The 23,792-nt window shown below is 44.8% G+C and overlaps 1 protein-coding gene across 1 annotated transcript in view; it reads left to right on the top strand.

Moving 5' to 3' along the window:
• The first annotated feature begins 3,639 nt into the window (after positions 1-3,639).
• The window catches only part of fbxl2 (F-box and leucine-rich repeat protein 2), a 103,015-nt gene continuing 82,862 nt past the window's right edge, over positions 3,640-23,792 (top strand). The window contains exons 1-2 of the mRNA XM_078398733.1: positions 3,640-3,825; positions 20,636-20,697. Of these exons, the coding sequence (XP_078254859.1) occupies positions 3,748-3,825; positions 20,636-20,697 (140 nt within the window). The 5' untranslated portion in view covers positions 3,640-3,747. The remainder of the gene's footprint in view (positions 3,826-20,635; positions 20,698-23,792) is intronic.

Here is a 23,792-nt window from a genome sequence, read left to right as displayed (position 1 = left end):
TGTGTATATGTGTGTGTATGTGTGTGTGCCTATCTCCAGAGATGCTGCCTGGCCTGCTGAGTAACTCAAGCACCATGTGTGTGTGTGTGTGTGTGTGTGTGTGTGTGTATCTATCTGCAGAGATTTTGCCTGACCTGCTGAGTAACTCCAGCACTGTGTGCGTGTGTTTCTGTCTCCAGAGATGTTGCCTGACCCACTGAGTAACTCCAGCAGTGTGTCTTTCTCCAGAGATGCTGCCTGACCTGCTGAGTAACTCCAGCACTGTGTGCGTGTGTGTGTCTATCTCCAAGATGCTGCCTGACCCGCTGAGTAACTCCAGCACCCTGTGTGTGTCTATCTCCAGAAATGCTGCCTGACCCGCTGAGTAACTCCAGCACTGTGTGTGTGTGTGTCTATCTGCAGAGATTCTGCCTGACCTGCTGAGTAACTCCAGCACCATGTGTGTATGTGTGTGTATCTCCAGAGATGCTGCCTGACCTGCTGAGTAACTCCAGCACCCTGTGTGTATGTGTGTGTGTGTGTGTATCTCCAGAGATTCTGCCTGACCTGCTGAGTAACTCCAGCACCATGTGTGTATGTGTGTGTGTGTGTGTATCTCCAGAGATGCTGCCTGACCTGCTGAGTAACTCCAGCACCCTGTGTGTGTCTATCTCCAGAAATGCTGCCTGACCCGCTGAGTAACTCCAGCACTGTGTGTGTGTGTGTGTGTGTGTGTGTCTATCTGCAGAGATTCTGCCTGACCTGCTGAGTAACTCCAGCACTGTGTGTGTGTGTGTGTGTGTGTGTGTGTGTGTGTGTATCTCCAGAGATGCTGCCTGACCTGTTGAGCAACTCCAGCACCATGTTTGGATGTGTATCTCCAGAGATTCTGCCTGACATGCTGAGTAACCAGCACCATGTGTGTATGTGTGTATCTCCAGAGATGCTGCCTGACCTGCTGAGTAACTCCAGCACCCTGTGTGTGTGTTTATGTATCTCCAGAGATGCTGCCTGATCTGCTGAGTAACTCCAGCACCCTGTATGTGTGTGTGTGTGTGTCTCTAGAGATGCTGCCTGACCTGCTGAGTAACTCCAGTACCGTGTGTATACCTCCAGAGATGCTGCCTGACCTGCTGAGTAACTCCAGCACTGTGTGTGTATGTATGTATGTGCGTGTGTGTGTGTGTGTGTGTGTGTGTATGTGTGTGTGTCTATCTGCAGAGATTCTGCCTGACCTGCTGAGCAACTCAAGCACCCTGTGTGTGTGTGTGTGTGTGTCTATCTGCAGAGATGCTGCCTGACCTGCTGAGTAACTCCAGCACTGTGTGTGTATGTGGTGTGTGTGCGTTGTGTGTGTGTGTTATGTGTGTGTGTTGTGTGTGTGTGTATGTATGTGTGTGTGTGTTATGTGTGTGTGTGTGTTGTGTGTGTGTGTTGTGTGTTGTGATGTGTATGTGTGGTGTGTGTGATGTATCTGTGTGTGTTGTGTGTATGTATGTGTGTGTGTATGTCTATCTGCAGAGATGCTGCCTGACCTGCTGAGTAACTCCAGCACCCTGTGTCTATTTGCAGAGATTCTGCCTGACCTGCTGAGTAACTCCAGCACTGTGTGTATGTGTGTGGTGTGTCATAGAGTCATAGAGTCACAGAAAGAGGCCCTTCGGCCCATCGTGTCCGCGCCGCCCGTTACCAAACACAGTCTAATTTTAATCCCATTTTCCCGCATTTGGACCGTAGCCCTGAATGTTGTAGCATTTCAAGTGCCCATCCAAATGCCTCTTAAACGTTGTGAGTGTTCCCGCCTCCACCACCACCCCAGGCAGTGAGTTCCAGACTCCAACCACCCTCTGGGTGAAAAAGTTATTTCTCACATCCCCCCGAAACCTCCCTCCCCTTACCCTGTATCTATGTCCCCTCGTTGTTGAACCTTCCACCAGTGGAAGAAGTTCCCCGCCATCTACCTTATCTATGCCCCGCATGATCTTGTACACCTCGATCATGTCCCCTCTCAGCCTTCTCTGCTCCAGGGAAAACAACCCCAGTCTGCTCAGTCTCTCCTCATAGCCGAGGCCCTTCATCCCTGGCAGCATCCTGGTGAATCTCCTCTGCACCCTCTCCAAAGCTATCACATCCTTTCTATAATGTGGTGACCAGAACTGTACACAATACTCCAGCTGTGGCCTCACCAGTGTTCTGTACAATTCCATCATTACTCCCCTACTTTTATATTCGATGCCCCGGCTAATGAAGGTCAGTAACCCATATGCCTTTTTGACCACCCTGTCCACCTGTCCTGCTGTCTTCAAGGACTTGTGTACCTGTACTCCAAGGTCCCTCTGTACCCCTGTCTTCCCTAGGGTCCTTCCATTCATGGTGTACTCCCTCTCCAAGTTATTTCTGCCAAAGTGCATCACCTTTGTGTGTGTTGTGTGATGTATGTGTTGTGTATGTGTGTGTGTGTGTAGTGTGTGCGTTGTGTGTGTGTGTGTGTGTATGTGTGTGTAGTGTGTATGTGTGTGATGTATCTGTGTGTGTGTTGTGATGTGTATGTGTGGTGTGTGTGATGTATCTGTGTGTGTGTGTTTTGTGTGGTGTATGTGTTGTGTGTGTAGTGTGTGTGTTGTGTGTGTGTGTGTGTATCTGCAGAGATTCTGCCTGACCTGCTGAGCAACTCAAGCACCCTGTGTGTATGTATGTTTATGTATCTGCAGAGATGCTGCCTGACCTGCTGAGTAACTCCAGCACTGTGTGTGTGTATGTGTTGTGTATGTGTGTGTTGTGTGTGTGTGTGTGTGTGGTGTATGTATGTGTGATGTGTGTGTGTGTGGTTGTGTGTGTGTGTGGAGTATGTATGTGTGATGTGTGTGTGGTGTATGTATGTGTGATGTGTGTGTGTGTGTGGTTGTGTGTGTGTGTGTTTTGTGTGTTGTGTGATGTATGTGTGTGTGTGTTGTGTGTGTGTGTATGTGTGATGTGTGTGTGGTTGTGTGTGTGTGTTTTGTGTGTTGTGTGTATGTGTGTGTTGTGTGTTGTGTGTGTGTGGTGTGTGTGTGTGTTGTGTGTGAGTATGTGTGTGTGTGTTGTGTGTGTGTGTGTGTGTGTTTTGTGTGTTGTGTGTATGTGTGTGTTGTGTGTATGTGTGTGTTGTGTGTTGTGTGTGTGTGGTGTGTGTGTGTGTGTTGTGTGTTGTGTGTGTGTGGTGTGTGTGTGTGTTGTGTGTGTGTTGTGTGTGTGTTGTGTGTTGTGTGTATGTGTGTGTTGTGTGTATGTGTGTGTTGTGTGTTGTGTGTGTGTGGTGTGTGTGTGTGTTGTGTGTGTGTTGTGTGTGTGTTGTGTGTTGTGTGGTGTGTGTGTGTGTGTGTTTTGTGTGTTGTGTGTATGTGTGTGTTGTGTGTTGTGTGTGTGTGGTGTGTATGTGTGTGTGTGTGTTGTGTGTGAGTATGTGTGTGTGTGTGTGTGTGTGTGTTGTGTGTGTGTGTGTGTATGTGTGATGTGTGTGTGTGTGTTGTGTGTGTGTGTTTTGTGTGTTGTGTGTATGTGTGTATGTGTGTGTTGTGTGGGTGTGTTGTGTGTGAGTATGTGTGTGTGTGTGTTGTGTGTGTGTACCAGCATCTCCAGCGTTGCCTGGCTGTGTTGATGTTGGTGCTGGAGCTGACGGGCTGACGTCAGGCGCCGGGCGGTCGGGTCGGGTCGGGGCCGGGCGGACCGTGTCCATGTTGTGGTGCCGGTGCTGACGGGCTGACGTCAGGCGCCGGGCGGACCGTGTCCATGTTGGAGCGGCGAGGAGGAGGGGCGGCGGCGGCGGCAGCGGCGGCCATGAACGGCATCACCAGGTGCCGCTTTGAGGTGAGCGAGTGAGCGCTTGCTTCTCCCGTGCCAGTCAGTGTATGTGTACCCTCCCTCCTTCCCTCCCTGGCGGTAGGTAAAGCCGATGCCACCGGGCAGGGCCTGTCAGTCCCCGGCCTGGCGTGGAGAGGCTGCGGCCCGGCCCGGCCCGGCCCTGGGCTGGGCTGAGGGGGAGACGGGCAACTGCCCTGCTGTGGACGAGACGACACCCAGTTTCAAAGTAGGGGCGTCTCCAACAACCAAAACAATTGCAAAACAATTATTTAATGCATGTCTGAATAATGCATTATTTAATGCATGTCTTAATCGGTCTGAAGAAGGGTCTCGACCCGAAACGTCACCTATTCCTTCTCTCCTGAGATGCTGCCTGACCTGCTGAGTTACTCCAGCATTTTGTGAATAAATACCTTCGATTTGTACCAGCAGCTGCAGTTATTTTCTTATACAATTATTTAATGCATGCCATGGATTCTGCCAACTCTTATTTGTGGAGGAGAGCTCTAGCATGTAATCACCCCCCACAACTAACTATAAGACAATAACTGCAGATGCTGGTACAAATCGAAGGTATTTATTCACAAAATGCTGGAGTAACTCAGCAGGACAGGCAGCAAGCATCTCAGGAGAGAAGGAATGGGTGACGTTTCGGGTCGAGACCCTTCTTCAGACTGTGAATAAATACCTTCGATTTGTACCAGCATCTGCAGTTATTTTCTTATTATATCTTATCTTACCCTACAACTAACTAACTGCTCGGCTTTCATCACCTGCATCTCCATTCCAATGACGGCCTTCACCTATTTCTGTCTTTTAAATCGCTCCTTTCAAATAATCTACAACATTTTGGTCATCTGCCTTCACATCTGGTCTGTGTTTTTGTTCAGTCGATGGTTTTTTTTTGCTGCCATTTAGTTTTTTGGACTACGTAGATACTTGTTGCTGATGGATGGACAGGTGCCTTCAGAGTGAGCATTCTGCTTCATAGACATACATAAATGCCAGCGAATTAGAAATAACCAAAGGATATTTAATATTTAATGCCAGGGATTAATAAACCAAAGGTGAATTAATATTTTGGGAAAAATCTTGGTTTTCCTTATATTTACATTATCACATCTGTTTTCTTCTTCAAAGTTACACTTGCAGTGTCGTTCTTTTTAAAAAATTTATTTCAATTGTAGGTATGTATTTTGATTTTTCATCCCTTTTTTTGAGATGCTGATAGTCATACTGCTAGTTGTACAGCAGAGAAACATAGCTTCCCCCCCCCCCCTTCCATGCTGACGAAGTTGGAATTTTTGCCTAGATTTGGTACTTACCCCTCTAAACTCTCAAGGTATTTATTTCACAAAATGCTGAAGAAACTCAGCAGGTCAGGCAGCATCTCAGGAGAGAAGGAATGGGTGACGTTTCGGGTCGAGACCCTTCTTCAGACTCTAAACTCTCCTATCGATTTACCTGTCCACCTTTTAAAAGTTCTACCTGAATTTGTTTCCATGGCTTCCTCTGACAGCTCATTCCAGATTCAGACTACCCTCTGAGTAGAAAAGATGCCCCTCTTAAGTCGCTCCTCTTACCTTAAGCCTATGCTCTCTAATTTAGAATCCCCTACCCTGGGAAAAAGACTGAGCGACCACTTTATCTATGCCCCTCATGATCTTCTCCATCTCAATAAGATCACCCCTACTCTGTCTCCAAAGAAAATAATTCCATCCTCTTCCTGTAACTCAAGTCTGCCTGCCAGGTAACATCATGATCAATCTATTTTCCACCCATTTTAATTTAATAACATTCTTCCTACAGCTTTCTGACCAGAAGTGCACAGAATACTTCAAGTGTGATCTCACCAATACCTTGTACAGCTTTATCATGATGTCCCAAATTTTGTTCTCAACACCCTTCCCAATGATGGGAATTGAAGGCCAAATACCTTCTTGACCATACTGCCCACCTGACTCGCCACTTTTAGGGAACCATGCATCTGTACTCCCAGATCAATCTCTGCTGCAATACTTTCCAGGGCTCTACCATTTTCAGTGTCAACCCTGCCCTGGTTTGGATAGCAAACGGCAACACCTCACACTTGTCAAGAGTTAAATTCCATTGTCATTTCTTGGCCCACCTTCCCAACTGATCTAGATCTTGTTGTAAACTTAGATATTCTTCCTCTCTGTCCTCAAAGATAGGAGTTTCGCCATCAACATAGGCAGTTATTCCTCTTCTCCAGCTAGCCTGTCCTGCGGAGTTCCACAAGACTCCATCCTAGGCCCCATTCTCTTCTCTCTGTAAATGCTCCCCCTTGGCCAAATCATTCAAAGGCACGGCATTTCTTTCCACTGCTATGCCGATGACACACAGCTTTACCTCCCCTGAAACCCAACAACCGGTCAAATTTAAACAGCCTCTTATACTGCCTTGAGGACATAAAATGTTGGATGGCACAGAACTTCCTTCAATTAAACGAGAGCAAGTCTGAGGTCATCCTATTCGGCCCTCCCGACTCCATCAAATCGATAACAGGCAGTCTTGGAAGCCTATCCTGCCTAGTCAAACCGCATGTCAAAAACCTCGGCGTGATATTTGACTCTGCATTGTTTGACAAGCAAGTCAACGCTGTGGTAAAAGCCAGCTTCTTCCAACTTCGTACCATAGCTAAAATCAAACCTTTCCTCCAATTCGACGACACTGAAAAAATCATTCACGCTTTCATTTCCTCCCGCCTAGACTACTGCAACTCCCTATACACTGGGATCAGCCAATCATCCCTGTCCCGCCGCAACTGGTCCAAAACGCCACAGCGAGACTCCTGACGGGTACCCGTAAAAGGGACCACATCACGCCGATTCTGGCCTCTCTCCACTGTCTCCCTATACGGTACAGAATCAACTTCAAGCTCCTCCTATTCACATATAAAGCCCTAAATGGACATTCCCCCCCCTACATCAAAAATCTTCTAACCCACCTCTCTAACTCCAGGTCCCTCAGGTCGGCCGACTTGGGGCCACTCACTATCCCGCGGTCTAGGCTTAAGCTCAGGGGTGACCGCGCTTTTGCGGTTGCAGCTCCTAGACTGTGGAACAGCATCCCTCTCCCCATCAGAACTGCCCCCTCCATCGACTCCTTTAAGTCCAGGCTCAAAACCTATTTCTACTCCCTAGCGTTTGAGGCCCGTTGAGGAGGCACTGTGAACTGTTTTGTATGTGCTGTTATGTTTGTCTGCTACTGTATGTTTCATTTTTTCCTTAGTATCTAAACAGATGTACAGCACTTTGGTCAACGTGGGTTGTTTTTAAATGTGCTATACAAATAAAATTGACTTGACTTGACTTGACTATACCACCAAATTTGGTGTCATTTGCAAATTCACTAACAATATTAATTACATTATCATCCAAATCATTAACACGCAGACAGCAGCAGACCCAACATAGGCCCCTGTGGCGCACTTGGCACAACGCTCCAATCAGAAAAACAACCCATCACAACTTCCCTGTGACTCCTTCCACCAAGCCACTTTTGAATCCAATTGACTAGCTCACCTTGCATTTGTCAAAGGCATTGCTAAAGTCCATTTTGGCATGACACCCTCATCAATCCTCTTGGTAACCTCTTTAAAAAAATGCTCATCAGATTTGTGCGACACAACATTTCTAATGTTTTAATCTGGTAGTCACATGAAGTTTTTTGAAGTCAATCCCATCAAGACCCTGTTTGTGAGAGATGGTGGGTCAATGAAGGATAGTTGATTGGTGAGCTGAAGCCTGAATTGAGTGAAGAGGATGATTAGTTTGTTTGCAGATGCTATAGCTGGGATATTAACCATTCATGTTTGAAATGAGCTAATGTTTTTGAATGTGACATTCAACCAACATTAGTTTGGCAGGTACTTTGGTAGCATTGTCTGGTTGTATACATACAAGTGATATGGCAATCCTGCTACCTCATAACACATATATGTGTTATGAAGTAGCAGGATTGCCTCAATGTTTCAATTCCATATTGATATTTTTTAATTGTCTTATTTGTTGCCACCATGCAATAAGATATTTTTTTAATGGTATTGCCAGTCAAGAACTCTAAAGCGTTGTTTCTTTTCTTTTACTTTTAAGTAATTGCCCTCAAATTATTATTTTTTGTTTCCTTTTTCCTGTCATGGCCCCAACTCCAACACCCCTTCAGTGTACACACGTTTTTAGGCCCTTCTCTAAAATGAATATCACCAGATACCTGTTTTTCTAATGATGAGGTATATTCAGAGTATTTATTTTAAGACGGGAAAAGAGGTTCTGCATAGTCAGTTTGAAGCACCAAATTACAAAGCAAAAGCTCTAAGACAAACCTTGGATTATTTACCTGAGCTACATGTAAATTGGCTTGAGGCAAGAAGGATTGGACGCAGAATAGTACGGCACTAGAACAGGTCCTTCGGCCCGCAATGTCTATGTCTGTGCCGAACATGATGGCAAGATCATCATCTATCTACTTACACATAATACATACCCCTCCATTCTCTGCATATCCATATGCCTATCAAAAAACCTTTTAAATGCCACTTTTGAATCTGCCTCAACCACCTCCCCTGGCTGCGTGTACCAGGCACTTGCTATACCCTCTGTGGAAAAAGAAACTTGTCCTGCACTTCTCAATTAAACTTTCCCCCTCTCACCTTATAGTTATGCCTTCCAGTGTTGGACATTTCCACTCCGAGGAAAAGGTTCTGACTGCCACCCTAACCATGCCTCTCATAATTTTATACATTTCTATCATCTCCCCCTAACCTCCAACATTCCAGAGAAAACAATTCAACCTCTCCCTTTCTCTAAAAGCCTCTAATCCAGGCTGTACTCGGGTTAATCTCCTCTGTACTTTCTCCATATTTTCCTGTTATGGAGCGACTGGAACTGGACCCAATATTCCAAATGCGGCCTAACCAAACTCCTATAGAGCTGCATCATGACTTCCTGACTCTTGTACTTAATGTCCCTAACAATGAAGGCAAACATACCAGATGCCTTGTATCTACTTGTTACCTCCTTTAGTGAGCCATGAACTTGGACTCCAAAGACCCTTCTGCACATCAATGCTGTTAAGGGTCTTGCCATTTACTGTACACTTGCCCCTTACATTCAATCTTCGAATGTTCAACACCTTGCACTTGCTTGGGTTAAATGCCATCTGCCATTTCTCCACCTATTTCTGCAGCTGATCTATATCTCGCTGTATCTTCTGACAGCCTTCCTCACCGTCTGCAACAGCCAAGAAGTTGGGGGAAATACTATTACCGTCAAAGAGAACGAGAAAGAGAGGAAAGAACAATGGTTTAAACTGTATTTGTTTCAATGTTGGAGGCTTAACAGGTGAAACACAGGCATGGTTTGGATCGGTGAACTAGGACATTATAGCCATAACAGAAACAGGGCTGAGAGAAGGGCCATGAATGTTCCATGGAATAGATACTACATGTGTGCTAGTAAGAGAAGGCTGTGGTGGGGTTATTCACAAAATGCTGGAGTAACTCAGCAGGTCAGGCAGCATCTCAGGAGAGAAGTAATGGGTGACGTTTCGGGTCGCCCATTCCTTCTCTCCTGAGATGCTGCCTGACCTGCTGAGTTACTCCAGCATTTTGTGAATAAATACCTTCGATTTGTACCAGCATCTGCAGTTATTTTCTTACAGGCTGTGGTGGGGGTGCCTTTTTGATCAGGGAGGGCATAACTCCAGAGCTCGAAGGATTATCTCGGGGGATTGTCCAGTGAGGCTTTATGCGTAATGACTTAGAAACTGGTAGGGAACGGTCATGTTGATGGAGTATAGGCTTCCCAATAGTAAGTGTGAATTAGAAGAGCCTGTGTAGGAAGATTGTAGATAGCCGCAAAAATAATAGAGTAATATTAGTGCGGTATTTAAATTTCCCTAATCATGGATTGGGTCTTCTGTAGTGGAAAGAGCTTGGGTGGGATGGAATATATTAAATGTGTCCGAGAAAGTTTCCCTAATCGTTATATAGAAGATCTGATTAGGGAGGGTGCAACACTGAACCTCGTCTTGGGGAACGAGGTAGCGCAATTAACAGAAACATCATTGAGGGAGCACTTTGTAAATGTAATTGTTGTAAAGCATTAAGTGGGAAGTAGGCTGAGTACATGAGCAGCATATTCCTGTTAGGGTGAAGGACAAGACTACCAGGTTGAAGGGAACCCTGGTTGGTGGGAGATGTGGAGATTCTGGTCAGGATAAAAGTGGCATAGATCAGTTTTATGCAGTCGGTATCAAACAACACTCTCCGCGCATATAAGAGATACAGGACTACACTTATGACAGCAATCAAGCGAGCAGAAAGAGGACATGAAATTAACCTGGCAGGAAAAGTAAAGTAAAATCCTAAGAGATTCTACAAGTATATAAAGAGTAAAATGACGACCAGGGAAGAGTATAAGAAAATAACTGTAGATGCTGGTACAAATCGAAAATATTTATTCACAAAATGCTGGAGTAACTCAGCAGGTCAGGCAGCATCTCAGGAGAGAAGGAATGGGCGACGTTTCGGGTCGAGACCCTTCTTCAGACTGATGTCAGGGAGGCGGGACAAAGGAAGGAAGAGTAGGTCCCCTTAAAGATCAGCATGGTCGGCTTTGTGTAGAGCCAAAAGAAATGGTGGACATGAATGTTTCTCCCTCGTTTTCACTGAGAAGATCATGGAAGCTATGGAATTGAGGCATAAAGAGTAAGAAATGGTGGGTTTTAAAGCACATTAAAGTGGATATATCCCAGGGCCTGACCACGTGCCTCCTCGAACTCTGGCTGGAGATGGGGAGGAACTTGCAGAGGTCTTTGCAGAGATATTTTTTGCAGAGATATTTTTTGCAGAGAATTTTTAGCCACAGTTGACGTTCTAGAAGACCGGAGGGTGCTCAGTGTTGTACCGTTATTTAACAAGAGCAGCAAGGACAAGCCAAGGAGCGATGGAACGGTGAACCTGACGTCACTGAAGGGAAAATTATTGGAGGGGATACTTACGGACAGGATCTACCAGCATTTGGATAGGCATGGACTGAGTAAGGATAGTCAGCAATGCCTTGTGCATGGGAAATAGTGTCTCACAAATCAAGAGTTTTTTGAAACGATCACCGAGGATTGATCAAGGCAGGGCAGCGGATGCAGTCAACATGGACATTAGCATGGATGCGGTCAACATGGACATTAGCATGGATGCGGTCAACATGGACATTAGCAAGGCCTTTGACAAGGTCGGCTAGGTAGGCACGTGGTAGGCAAGTCTGGCAGTTTAGATCACATGGAATCCAAGCCGAGAGATAGATGGTGATATGGGGTTATATAGAGCAAATGAATGAAAGAAATGCAAAAATGTAACAATGATAAAAGAAACAGGCCATTGTTAGCTAGGGGCCAAGTGAAAATGAGTTACAGATAATGAGACTCAACAAGACAACTTTAAAGCTAGTACGACTTGGGTCAGGGAGAGATGGAGAGAGGTGGGTTGCAAGAGTTAATTGAAGTTAGAGAAATCAATATTTACACTGCTGCGTTGTAAGCTGCCCAAGGGAAGTATGAGGTGCTGTTCCTCCGATTTGCGTTTGGCCTCACTCTGACAATGGAGGCGGCCCAAGACAGAAAGGCCAGTGTGGAAATGGGAAGGGGAATTAAAGTGTTTGGCAACCGGGAGATTAGGTAGGTTTATGCAGACTGAGCAAAGGTGTTCAGCAAAACAATCGCGCAGTCTACTTTCGATCTTGCCGATGTACACCAGTCCACACCTAGAACAACGGATACAGTAGATGAGGTTGGAGGAGGTGCAAGTGAACCTCTGCCTAAGCTGAAAGGACTGTTAGGGTCCCTGGACAGAATCGAGGGAGGACATACAGCTGTTGCATCTCCTGCAGTTGTAGGGGAAGGTGCCTGGGGAGGGCGTGGTTTGGGTGGGAAGGGATGAGTTAACCAGGGACATGGAGGTCTCCGGTTTCTGCGGAAGGCGGAAAGATGTGGAGATGGGAAAATGTGACTAGTGATGGGATCTCGTAGTAGGTGGCAGAAATGTCGGAGCATTATGTGTTGTATGCGAGATGATGAGGAGAAAGGTAAGGTCCAGGGGGACTCTGTCCCTGTTGCGACTAGGGGGAAGGGGAGCAAGAGCGGAGCTGTGGGATACCGAGGAGACACGTGTAAGGGCCTCATCTCTGATGGAAGAGGGGAACCTCTGTTCCCTAAAGAATGAGGACATCTCAGTTTCCTAGTATGGAACACCTCACCTTGGGCTTAGATGTGGCATAGATGGAGGAATTGGGAGTAGGGGATAGAGTCTTAGCAGGAAGCAGGTTGGGAAGAAGTGTAGTCTAAATAGTTGTGGGAGTCCGTAGGTTTTGTAATAGAAGCCGGTGGATAGTCTCCTGTGATGGAGACAGTGAGATCAAGATAGGGGAGGATTTGGAGGAAGTATGATTGAGAACCCTATCAATAATGGGAAAACCAAGTTTCCTGAAAAAGAAAGACATTTCAGAAATCTTGGAATAGAAAGCCTCACCATGAGAACAGACATGGAGATGCAGAAATTGAGAAAGAGGGATGGTTTGCCTTCAGAGTGCGAGGAGGTGTGGTCAAGATAATTATGGGAGTCAGTACGTTTACAGTAAATATCGGTGGATAGTTTGTCACCTGAAATGGAGACAGATCCAGAAAGTAAGAGATGCGTCAGAAATGGTCCAAGTGAATTTGAGGAGCGGGTGGAAATTAGTCGCAAAGGTGATAAAATTGATGAGTTCAAGAAGCAGATCAATGTACTGATCGATACAGTGGAAGGGTACCAGATTAGGTTTGAACAAGGACTGTTCCTCATAGGTAGTGAAAAGGCAGGCTTAACTGGAGCCCATGCAAGTGTCTGTGGCTGCCCCGTTGATTTGTAGAAAATGGGAGGAATCAAATGAGAAGTTGTTGAGGGAGGTACATGTTCTGCAAAGTGGATGAGAGAGTTAGTGAGGGGATCTGGTTGGACTTTGTTCCAGAATGAAGCAGAGGTCCTGAAGGCCATTCTGATGAGGGGCTGGAGTTGTATAAACTATAGACGTCCACGGTGAAGATGGGGTGGTTGGGGCCAGGGAACTGGAAGTTGTAAAAAAATGGTGGGGGACTCGAGAGATGTTCTGGATCTAGGTGCAAATGAATTGAACATGGGGAAACAGGGTAGAATCGAGGAATGAAGAGACAAGTTGGTGGGGCAAGAGTAACCAGAAGCTAAGGGTCTACCAGGGCACTGCAGTTTTTTCTAGATCTTGGGTAAGAGATACCAGCCCTATCACACACTGCCCGCTTTAATCAGGTTGGAGACTGTGGAGGGGAGATCACCTGTTGTGATGAGATGAGATCTGTAACTGGGAGCCAGTGACCTGGTTTTCATCAGTGGGTCATGGTCAAGGGAGAGGCATAAGGTAGTTTCTGAGAACTGCTACCTGACCTCTGGAAATTAAAAGTCAGTCCACCGGACCACAACGGCACTGCCCTTGCCTGAGTAGCATTCTCCTCAGATTAATGAGAGTTCATATACCATAATTCTCAGAATCAGTTGGAAAATCATCAGTCGACAAATTCTGAAAATCTCTTGCTTCAAATTTAATTGGAGACTAATTGTGCAGCAGTTGTAAACCATTGCTGTTGAAAACTACTATCTTTGGTTCCCCTGAAAGAGGCTGATAAGGAAAAATTACGAAGGTTTTACTAAAATCGAAGTCTTCTATTTTACTTACAGCAATTTGCTAATCAATAAATGCAATTTCTGATTGAGCCCACACTCCCCCCTCCTCCCCATCCCAGTTAACATTTAAAGAATGAATGCAGGAACTGCATAGTGTGTATTTTGGCACATAAAATGTAAAATAAATGATGATCTAACCAAAGTTAACAAGGCAAGTAATGAATAGTATTAGATCCAAAGGGACATTGAATAAAATTGCCTGGAAAATAAAAACAGGCCGGAAGGAACAGCAGGGTTAGGTTAAAATATGATTTTTACTATTGAGTTGGGAGATTAAGTGAATGGGTGTAACTTGATAGTGGCATGAAAAGAGACTAAAGTTTCTACAAGTATATAAAATGAAAGAGATTGGTGAAGACATACTCAAGACATAGGAGTTTTGGTCTCCTAATCTGAGGAAAGACATTCTTACCATAGAGGGAGTACAGAGAAGGTTCACCAGATTGATTCCTGGGATGGCAGGACTTTCATATGAAGAAAGACTGGATAGACTCGGCTTGTACTCGCTGGAATTTAGAAGATTGAGGGGGGATCTTATAGAAACTTACAAAATTCTTAAGGGGTTGGACAGGCTAGATGCAGGAAGATTGTTCCCGATGTTGGGGAAGTCCAGAACAAGGGGTCACAGTTTAAGGATAAGGGGGAAGTCTTTTAGGACCGAGATGAGAACATTTTTTTTCACACAGAGAGTGGTGAATCTGTGGAATTCTCTGCCACAGAAGGCAGTTGAGGCCAGTTCATTGGCTATATTTAAGAGGGAGTTAGATGTGGCCCTTGTGGCTAAAGGGATCAGGGGTATGGAGAGAAGGCAGGTACGGGATACTGAGTTGGATGATCAGCCATGATCATATTGAAGGGCCGAATGGCCTACTCCTGCACCTATTTTCTATGTTTCTATGTCCCTTGTTGGGATTCAGATTCAGATTACTTTATTGTCATATATACTGGGCCACAATGAAGCTCACAGTTCACCTTGTTCACCTGAAGCTCATGGAAAACACAGTATACTCGACAATGAAAAAAACCTAAAGTTCAATAATGGAATAACCAAATGAGACAGGGATAAGAGCAAGAGTAGGCAGCACCACCTACAGGAAGGGAGATGGATGATTAGTTCAGGAATCTGATAGAAGTGGGGAAGAAACTGTTCTTAAGATGATATGTAGAATCAATGGTGCTTTTATTGGCACGTGCGAAGTGCTAACACACAGTGACATTATTTTTCTTACAAGCAGTCCAGTAGGGTATTGCCATACCCCTAATGCAAGATTAGCAAGTGTACAGAAATAATCTACTATGCCCGCTTGCAAGAGGCACCATTTTCACCATTTTCAAATTTGGCACCATTTTGGCACCATTTTCAAATTCCACACTCTAGTTCTTATGAGCAGTGACCGTTCCAGGCAAGTCCCAGACTGCTGCAGGTCTCCAGCCATCGCCTTCCTTGGACGTGTCGCCCCTCTGCTTGTCCGTCCACATTAAGAAAGGTCCCGACCCGAAATGTCACTCATCGTTTTTCACCAGAGGTGCTGGCTGACCCATTGAGTTACTCCAGCACTTTTTGTGTATCTTAAGACTAGATGCCTTGGCTGTCAAGCTCCTGTATCTTTCCAAAAGGCAGAAGAGAGAAAAGGGAATGGCGAGGCTTCCTTGACAATATTCCAGCCTGCCTGATGTAACACACCATGAAGATAGATTGGATGGAAGGAAGTGATAAGCCTGTGTCTACCGCTCTCTGCAAGTTCTTGCAATGAAGAGCAGACCAACCTGAGATGCATCCAGTCACAATACTTTCTGCAACACCTCTGTAGACAATTGAGAGAATCATCGTGGACATGCCGAATTTTCTTGGAAACGATGATTAGAAATAGAATTTATATTGTGGAACAAAGAATTTAAACAAATAAAGACACCAAATGCTGGAGTAACTCAGCAGGTCAGGCAGCATCTCTAGAGACTTTGGATAGGTGACGTTCAGGGTCGGGACCCTTTTTCAGAGTGATTGCAGGGGGGCAGGCAAGAAAGCCTGTTGGGAGAGTGGGCTGAGAAGTGGCAGATGAGATACAGTGTAGCAAAGTGTGGAGTCATGCATTTTAGTTGGAGGAATAAAGGGTCCGACTATTTTCTAAATGGGGAACGAATTCCGAAATCGGTGGTGTCAAAAGGAACTTTGTAGTGCTGGTGTAGGATTCCCAAAAAGTTAATTTGCAAGTCAATCGGTAGTAAGGATAGCGAATGCATTTATTTCGAGAGGACAAAAACAGTGATATAATTCTGAGGCTCTGTAAGGCGCTGGTCAGACCGCATTTGGAGTATTGTGAGCAGTTTTGGGCCCATATCTGAGGAAGGATGTGATGGCTCTGGAGAGGGTCCAGAGGAGGTTTACAAGAATGATCCCAGGAATGAGTGGGTTAACACATGATGAGCGTTTGAAGGTACTGGGCCTGTAGTTGCTGGAGTTTAGAAGGATGAGGGGGGACCTCATTGAAACTTACCGAATAGTGAACGACCTAGATAGAGTGAATGTGGAGAGGTAGTTTCCACTAGTGGGAGTATCTAGGACCAAAGGCCATAGCCTCAGAATAAAAGATGTACCGATAAAAAGAAGATGAGAAGGAATTTATTTTGTGAGAGGGTGATGAATTTGTGGAATTACTAACCAACCCATCTACATTTACGTCCAAGTCATTTATATCTCAAACAGCAGAGGCCCCAGCACAGATCGCTGTGAAACTCCACTGGTCACACACCTCTAGCCTGAATATTATCGTTCCACCACAACCCTCTGTCTTCTATCAGTAAGCTAGTTCTGAATCCATGCGACCAAGTCATTGTTAATCTTGTGCACCTTAATCTTCTAAATCAGCTTACCTTATGGGACTATCAAATGCCTTTCTAAAATCTATTGGATTCCTATGTTCGATGAGTGAAAATGAGTTAATATGGCAAATGGTTTGTTGCCCTTCATTACAAGAGGTTTTGAGTATATCAGCAAGAATGTCGTAAACCCCTGTCCCACTGAGGTGATTTTTTAGGCGACTACAGGTGACTAGGCCGTCGTGCTGCCTGTATGGTAAGGAAATAACTGCAGATGCTGGTACAAATCGAAGGCATTTATTCACAAAATGCTGGAGTAACTCAGCAGGTCAGGCAGCATCTCAGGAGAGAAGGAATGGGTGACGTTTCGGGTCGAGACCCTTCTTCAGACTGAAGTCAGGGGGGCGGGACAAAGGAAGGATATAGGTGGAGACAGGAAGTTAGAGGGAGAACTGGGAAGGGGGAGGGGGGAAGAGAAGGTCACAAAATGGTCGTGAGTAGTCTCCTCAGTTGCCCAAAGAGTCTTTCTGGTCACCGCTGGATTTTCAGAATGTTTTAAAAATTTCGGCGACAGTGGGTTTGACGCCAATGATCGTAGCTTGACGTCTCCTGACGTAGGTGCTGTCGTAGGTTGTTGCCAGGTGACGTAGGTTGTCACCGGTGCTGACTTCGGTGAATTCCATTAATGTATGAAGATATTGTATTTCAGAGTAGTGTCTCATGGCATCACTTTCAAATATTTTAATTTCATATATTTTGATCAATAAAACAAACACAAAAACAAGCATTGCACTGCAATGAAAAGCAAACTCTTTTCATATATTTTGATCAATAAAACAAACACAAACAGAAGCATTGTGCTGCATTGAAAATTAAACTCTTTTGGGAGGATATGGGTGGCCCTGAAAAGGGGCTTTTCTTGTGGTCTGTTCTGGGCTCTCTTCCTGGAGTGGTGGACCTCTGTTTGTGGTGTGGGCTGTTTGCTGCTGGTCTTCAGATCATGTCATTCTGCCATGGTACACTGCCTAGTTTGGAGTTGTAGTAAGTGCAGAGATGGTCTCTCTGATCCCTGGCTCTCTTGGAGGTGTTTCCTAGCAATATCTCCAGTCCCACCGTCGGTGCAGCCTGTCCTCCAGTTCTCCATGATGTTGCCCTGTCTGGTTGTCCACTCGGTCACCCTCCACCATGGCTGCTGCCGCTGCACTTCTGGTATGGATCAGGTTGTGGAGGACACATGCTGCGTGGACAATGATCTCCACCATTCTTCGGCTCCTACTCCATCGTAGTAAGCAAGCATCTGAATCTGCTGGAGAGGATGCCTCATCTTCTTGCTGGAGCTCAGTCATCAGGTTGTCATACTGGCCCAACCTGGGTCTCTTCATGGACAAGGGCTTCAACCACACAGACCTCTTCTTGGGCTTCTTCTTCCCCATTCTTCTTGCCCTTCTGTCTTGCTGATCTTTAAGCACGAGGGCCACTGCAAGCAACCAGGGCTGCTTCTTCTTGTGAGAGCAGTGCCCTCAGCTGTTGCTCCATGGTCGTCATGATGCAGAATGATCGGAAACCCTACCCTACACCCCCTTTTATTAGGGAAACTGGGCGATTCTATTGTTTTGGAGGCCAAAATGACGTGAATTGTCTTCAGTTGTGGCCAACAGGGTCATAGCTTGTCGTAGATTTAGATTTTTTTTTAGATTTAGAGATACAGCGTGGAAACAGGCCCACCGAGTCCGCGCCGCCCAGCGATCCCCGCACATTAACACTATCCTACACACACTAGGGACAATTTTAACATTCACCCAGTCAATTAACCTACATACCTGTACGTCTTTGGAGTGTGGGAGGAAACCGAAAATCTCGGAGAAAACCCACGCAGGTCAAGGGGGGAACGTACAAACTCCGTACAGATGGCGCCCGTAGTCAGATCGAACCTGAGTCTCCGGCGCTGCATTCGCTGTAAGGCAGCAACTCTACTGCTGCGCCACTGTGCCGCCCTTGTCGCGGGTGGACGTAGGTTGACTTCGGTTGGTGTCGTCGTAGGTTGTCGTAGGTGTGGTCGTAGGTGGACGTCCTAAGTCGCGACAATTTGGTCGCTGGTTGTCGGTAGCTTGCCGTAGCTTGCCGTTGACTAGGTGGTAAGTTGTTGTAGCTTGTCGTAGACATTGTCGTAGGGGGGTCCAGTCGCCGGTTTTTCGGCGACCTGTTATGACTATGACAGTCGCCTAAAAAATCGCCTAAGTGGGACAGGCCCTTTACTCCAATTATCGAGTGCCTTGATGAAGTCCTAGCTAAACAACTTTTGCACTATTGTGCGAGTTTTAGTTTCATTAAGAGTGGGACAGTAAAGGGTCGTTTGCAGAAGAGCTGCTGCCTCACAGTTCCAGTAGCCTGGTTTGCTTAAATAGGATAGGCAGCATTGCTGGAGAGAAGGGATGGGTGACGTTTCAGGTCGAAAAGTCACATTGCTTAACGATACATTGCTTAAACAGGAGATGAATGTGAAGGTATGGGTATTCCCACACCCATTGTACCTTTTCTTGGGGTAGATTTGAAGCTGCAGTCTGAAGAACCATGACATTTTCCTACAGATTTCCGAGTAGGGGGTTAATGCTGCTGTCTTGTTGTGCTGGAGGGAGTAAATGTTCAGAGTAGGTTGTTGAGTTGCCCATGAGGCCATTTAGAACTAAGATGAGGAAAAACTTTCTGAGTCAGAGAGTTGTGAATCTGTGGAATTCTCTGCCTCAGAAGGCAGTGGAGGCCAATTCTCTGAATGCATTCAAGGGAGAGCTAGATAGAGCTCTTAAGGATAGCAGAGTCAGGGGGTATGGGGAGAAGGTAGGAACGGGGTACTGATTGAGAATGATCAGCCATGATCACATTGAATGGCAGTGCTGGCTCGAAGGGCTGAATGGCCTCCTCCTGCACCTATTGTCTATTGAAGGATGACACCTTGTCTGTCCTTAAAGGCATTAAGTGTCATGTGTGTAGATGAGGCACTCATCTTGGCATGTGCAGAGCATTCCATTACATTCTTCATGCAGCCACTCTACTAAATGCTGGGGTAGTTTTGGCCAGTCAGGAGGGGTGAGTGGTGACCAACACTTCATCTCTTACAAGTTTAGCAGGAAGGTAGCTGATTCACCTAATGTTTTGTTGTCCTATTTGGCTACATGCGAAGGCGAACCTACTCTGAATTTAAAATGTACTATCAATGGATAGTACATCAATGGATACTGATTCAGTAGTGGTCAGCACAAGGGATTGAATGAATAAATAAATGAAAAAATAAATTGCGGGTAGACAAATAATGAATAAGTGAGTGGGACTAACTGGATTTCTCATGGAAGAGACTATCCAGACAATGGGCAAAATAACATTCATTTGTTAGTATTATCCTGATTTGCCTCTTAAAACTTTATAGCATTAGATAGTCTGAAAATGTCAGTGTCAGTTCTTTGTTACTATTACATATATTTTGCCTTGTGTGTAAATTTAGGGTGAACTCTAATGTAATCAAAATAGTTTACAACAACTGCAATAACTGCTTTTCTGCCTGGAGGGTTTAAAATGCATGTTGGTAACTATCCAGGAATTCTCCATTTAAAAATGGCAATCTTACTCACTTTTATAATAATCATTAGAATAAGTATAAATTCTTTGATGCAAAGGTATACATAATTTGTCCATTTTATGTGAATCCAAACAAGCTGACTGAGTTGTGTCCAGTGTTTAACAAGTACTAGACCAAATGGACCTGTTGGGCCCAAACCTTTCCTGCATTGGTGCAGTACCCTTTCCTCTCCCCCTCTCCTCCCCCTCCCAAACCCCCTCCCCCCTTCCCCTCCTCCCCCCTTCCCCCCTCCCCCCTTCTCCCCTTCCCCTCACTCCATCCTCTAAACCCCATTATCCCCCCTTCCCCCTCCCTCCCCCACCCTCCCCCCTCCCTCCTTAGGAGATAGATTTAAACTTTAAAATGTGAATAACTTTTAAAATATAACACCGATTTCAATGAAACTTCTGCCATTAGCACCAAAGGGATGACGGTGAGTAAGGTGGGCCTAAAATTGTCATGCTATCATGTACCGTTTTGGCTGTAGTTCAGGAACGAACAAACAAACAAGAGTTTTAGTATTTAGATATTTAAAGGGTGGAATGAATGTGGGTTCAAAGATGATTTGAAAGTTGATATTAAATATTGGTCCTCTGATCATTTTGTACCTTGATTGTTAGGTTTTTTCAAGCAATGATGAATCGCTCATCAATAAAAAACTCCCCAAAGAGCTTCTGTTGAGGTAAGAACATGTAATCTTAAGAAATTGCCTTGTATTTATCCACACATTTAGTGGAAACAAATGCTTTGTTCTGCTTGGTGTATTTTATTTGATTTATCTTGGTATGGATCTGTACGCAAGTGATGATAGCTGCATTTGTCATTTTATTTGGGGGAAAAAAGTTTAGTTAAAGAATGATATTCATCCTTTCCTCGTATGTGGATGTTCCTCACACGTTAAATTGATTCTGATCAACTTGTGTTTGAATTTTTCATTCGCTAAGAAACATTGATGCTTAATTTTTCTGACGCACTTGAGCAAAAAACAATCTGCTGAAGGAACTCAGTGGGTGAGGCAGCATCTGTGGAGGAAAGTAGACAGTCAACTTTTGGGTCAAGTCCTTTCCACAGTGCAGATGCTGCTTGACCCCAAGTTCTTGCAGTGTTTTGGTTTATGTTTATCATGTACATTGTGCGCAGCGGTAGAGTCGCTGCCTTACAGCGAATGCAGCGCCGGAGACTCAGGTTCGATCCTGACTACGGGCGCCGTCTGTACGGAGTTTGTACGTTCTCCCCGTGACCTGCGTGGGTTTTCTCCAAGATCTTCGGTTTCCTCCCACACTCCAAACACGTACAGGTATGTAGGTTAATTGACTGGGTAAATGTAAAAATTGTCCCTAGTGGGTGTAGGATAGTGTTAGTGTGCGGGGATCGCTGGGCGGCGCGGACCCGGTGGGCCGAAGGGCCTGTTTCTGCGCTGTATCTCTAAAAAAAAAAACTAAATCTCTCTGCTGCCCTCGTCAGTGCTTCATACAGTAATCAGTAAACCAAGTTTGGGATTCAACAAGGGTTTCCTTCAGTTTTATCATAACATCTAATTTTCATTTCTGACTCAATAGCGATCAATCATGTTGCCTGTTTTTTGTAATAGCCTTGCTAATCTGTAGTGCGAGTTTTAAATGTAATTGTATCTCATCAAATAAAGGTTGGAGGTTCTGGCAATTGAAGGAAGTCATGAAGCATGTTTTAGTGGGGAAGAATTTATGTAACGGTATTTGCAATGTCACCAGGTTTCTAGCACCAAGAGTCACACAGCACGGAAACACGTCCTTTGGCCCAACTTGCCCATGCCGACCAAGATGCCATCTATACTAGTCCCGCTTGACTGTGCATGGCCCATATCCCTCTAAATAGCCTACTCCTGCACCAATTTTCTATGTTTTCTATGTCTATGTAAATCTTTCCTATCCATTTATCTGGAAAAGGACAAGAAAATGTGTGTAAAGATACAAATTTGCAGGAGGGAATCTGATCCTGGAATCGGATTTGCCAGTAATATAGTAAATGAATGAGTCGGAGGCCTTCAAAGAAATGTTGTCAATAGACAATAGGTGCAAGAGTAGGCCATTTGGCCCTTCGAGCCAGCACCACCATTCGATGTGATCATGGCTGATCATTCTCAATCAGTACCCCGTTCCTGCCTTCTCCCCATTACCCCTGACTCCGCTATCCTTAAGAGCTCTATCTAGCTCTCTCTTGAATGCATTCAGAGAATTGGCCTCCACTGCCTTCTGAGGCAGTGAATTCCACAGATTTACAACTTTCTGACTGAAAAACTTTTTCCTCATCTCCGTTCTAAATGGCCTACCCCTTATTCGTAAACTGTGGCCCCTGGTTCTGGACTCCCCCAACATTGGGAACATGTTTCCTGCCTCTAACGTGTCCAACCCCTTAATAATCTTATGTTTCGATAAGATCCCCTCTCATCCTTCTAAATTCCAGCATATACAAGCCTAGTCGCTCCAGTCTTTCAACATATGACAGTCCCACCATTCCAGGAATTAACCTATTAAACCTACGCTGCACGCCCTCAATAGCAAGAATGCTCATATGGGGGGGGGGGAATGAAGTTGATCTAATGATATGGTTTCCTGGATGGCTAAATATATATGAAAATTAAAATGGAAGCTTAAAATAAGTGTAGGGTTCACCGAGGATATTACTTTCTATTTTCTTATAAGGATGTTCAATGCATCAAGGAGAGTGCATAGGAGTTCAGCTTGAATGCTAACGTAGATAAATGGAGAAATCAAGGAGGTTGGGGTGGTCTATAAGGTTTGATTTGATGGACACACAAAAAACTGCTGATTCTTTAATCTCGAGCAACAATCAATCATCTGTGTTCTTGTGTGTCGGATTAATGCAGGGTTTGAAGCCCAAAGGATGACCATTTCTTTCCAGATTGTTTGTTGATTTGATGGGTGCCATGAATGATATTAATGGAAGGATAAATGAAAAAAATATTTTTAATGAAAGAAAATTGGGAACCATATGGAACCATTTTTAAGTTAACATTGTGGGAGTGTGGTCTTTTCGTCAAGGTAATTTAATGAAAACACCTTTGATCTGGAATGCACAGACAAGGTATAATGGAAGTAGGAATAATACATTTCAATAGAAGATCTCAATAACTACTTGAGGTGGATTATGTGTAGAATGGTATCACAAAATGCTGGAGTAACTCAGCAGGTCAGGCAGCATCTAGGAGAGAGGGAATGGGTGACGTTTTGGGTCGAGACCCTTCAGACTGATCTATAAATATTTTATACGCCGGCTGTTGGAGATGAAAAGTTCTAGTGAGGGTAGTTGTAGAATGGTAGTGAAAGGATGGTTCTTTTAAGTAGTTTGGTCAACTGGAATGGTTTGAATGACTTACTCCTGCGCTGCATTGTTCAATAATTCTACATTCTGGAAAAGTGCGGAAGGACTATGGTCAGACAAAGATACGTAATTAGTTTTTGGCATATTTGTCATCTTGATGCAAAAATGTCAGGGGACAAATAAAATGAAGTTGAATTATATTTTTCAAGTGCTGCCAAGGCTGTATTGTTTCTCATTCTTGAAGGTGGGCTACCTTGAACTACTGGAGTGTAGGATGATTGAAAGTGGGAAATTCAATTTCAGGTCAGTTGGTACTACTCCAACCTTAATAATAATAATAATAATAATATTCATTTATTGTCATTGCAACGAGTACAACGAAATTAAAAAATAGCCAATCCTGACGGTGCGTACAAACATATATGCAATAAATGCAAAAACAAATAAATACATAAA

The sequence above is a fragment of the Rhinoraja longicauda genome, chromosome 4 (assembly GCF_053455715.1).
Source record: "Rhinoraja longicauda isolate Sanriku21f chromosome 4, sRhiLon1.1, whole genome shotgun sequence".
NCBI lineage: Eukaryota > Metazoa > Chordata > Chondrichthyes > Rajiformes > Arhynchobatidae > Rhinoraja > Rhinoraja longicauda.
Note: the sequence above shows the minus strand (reverse complement) of the source record. Positions and strands in the feature narration are given on the sequence as shown.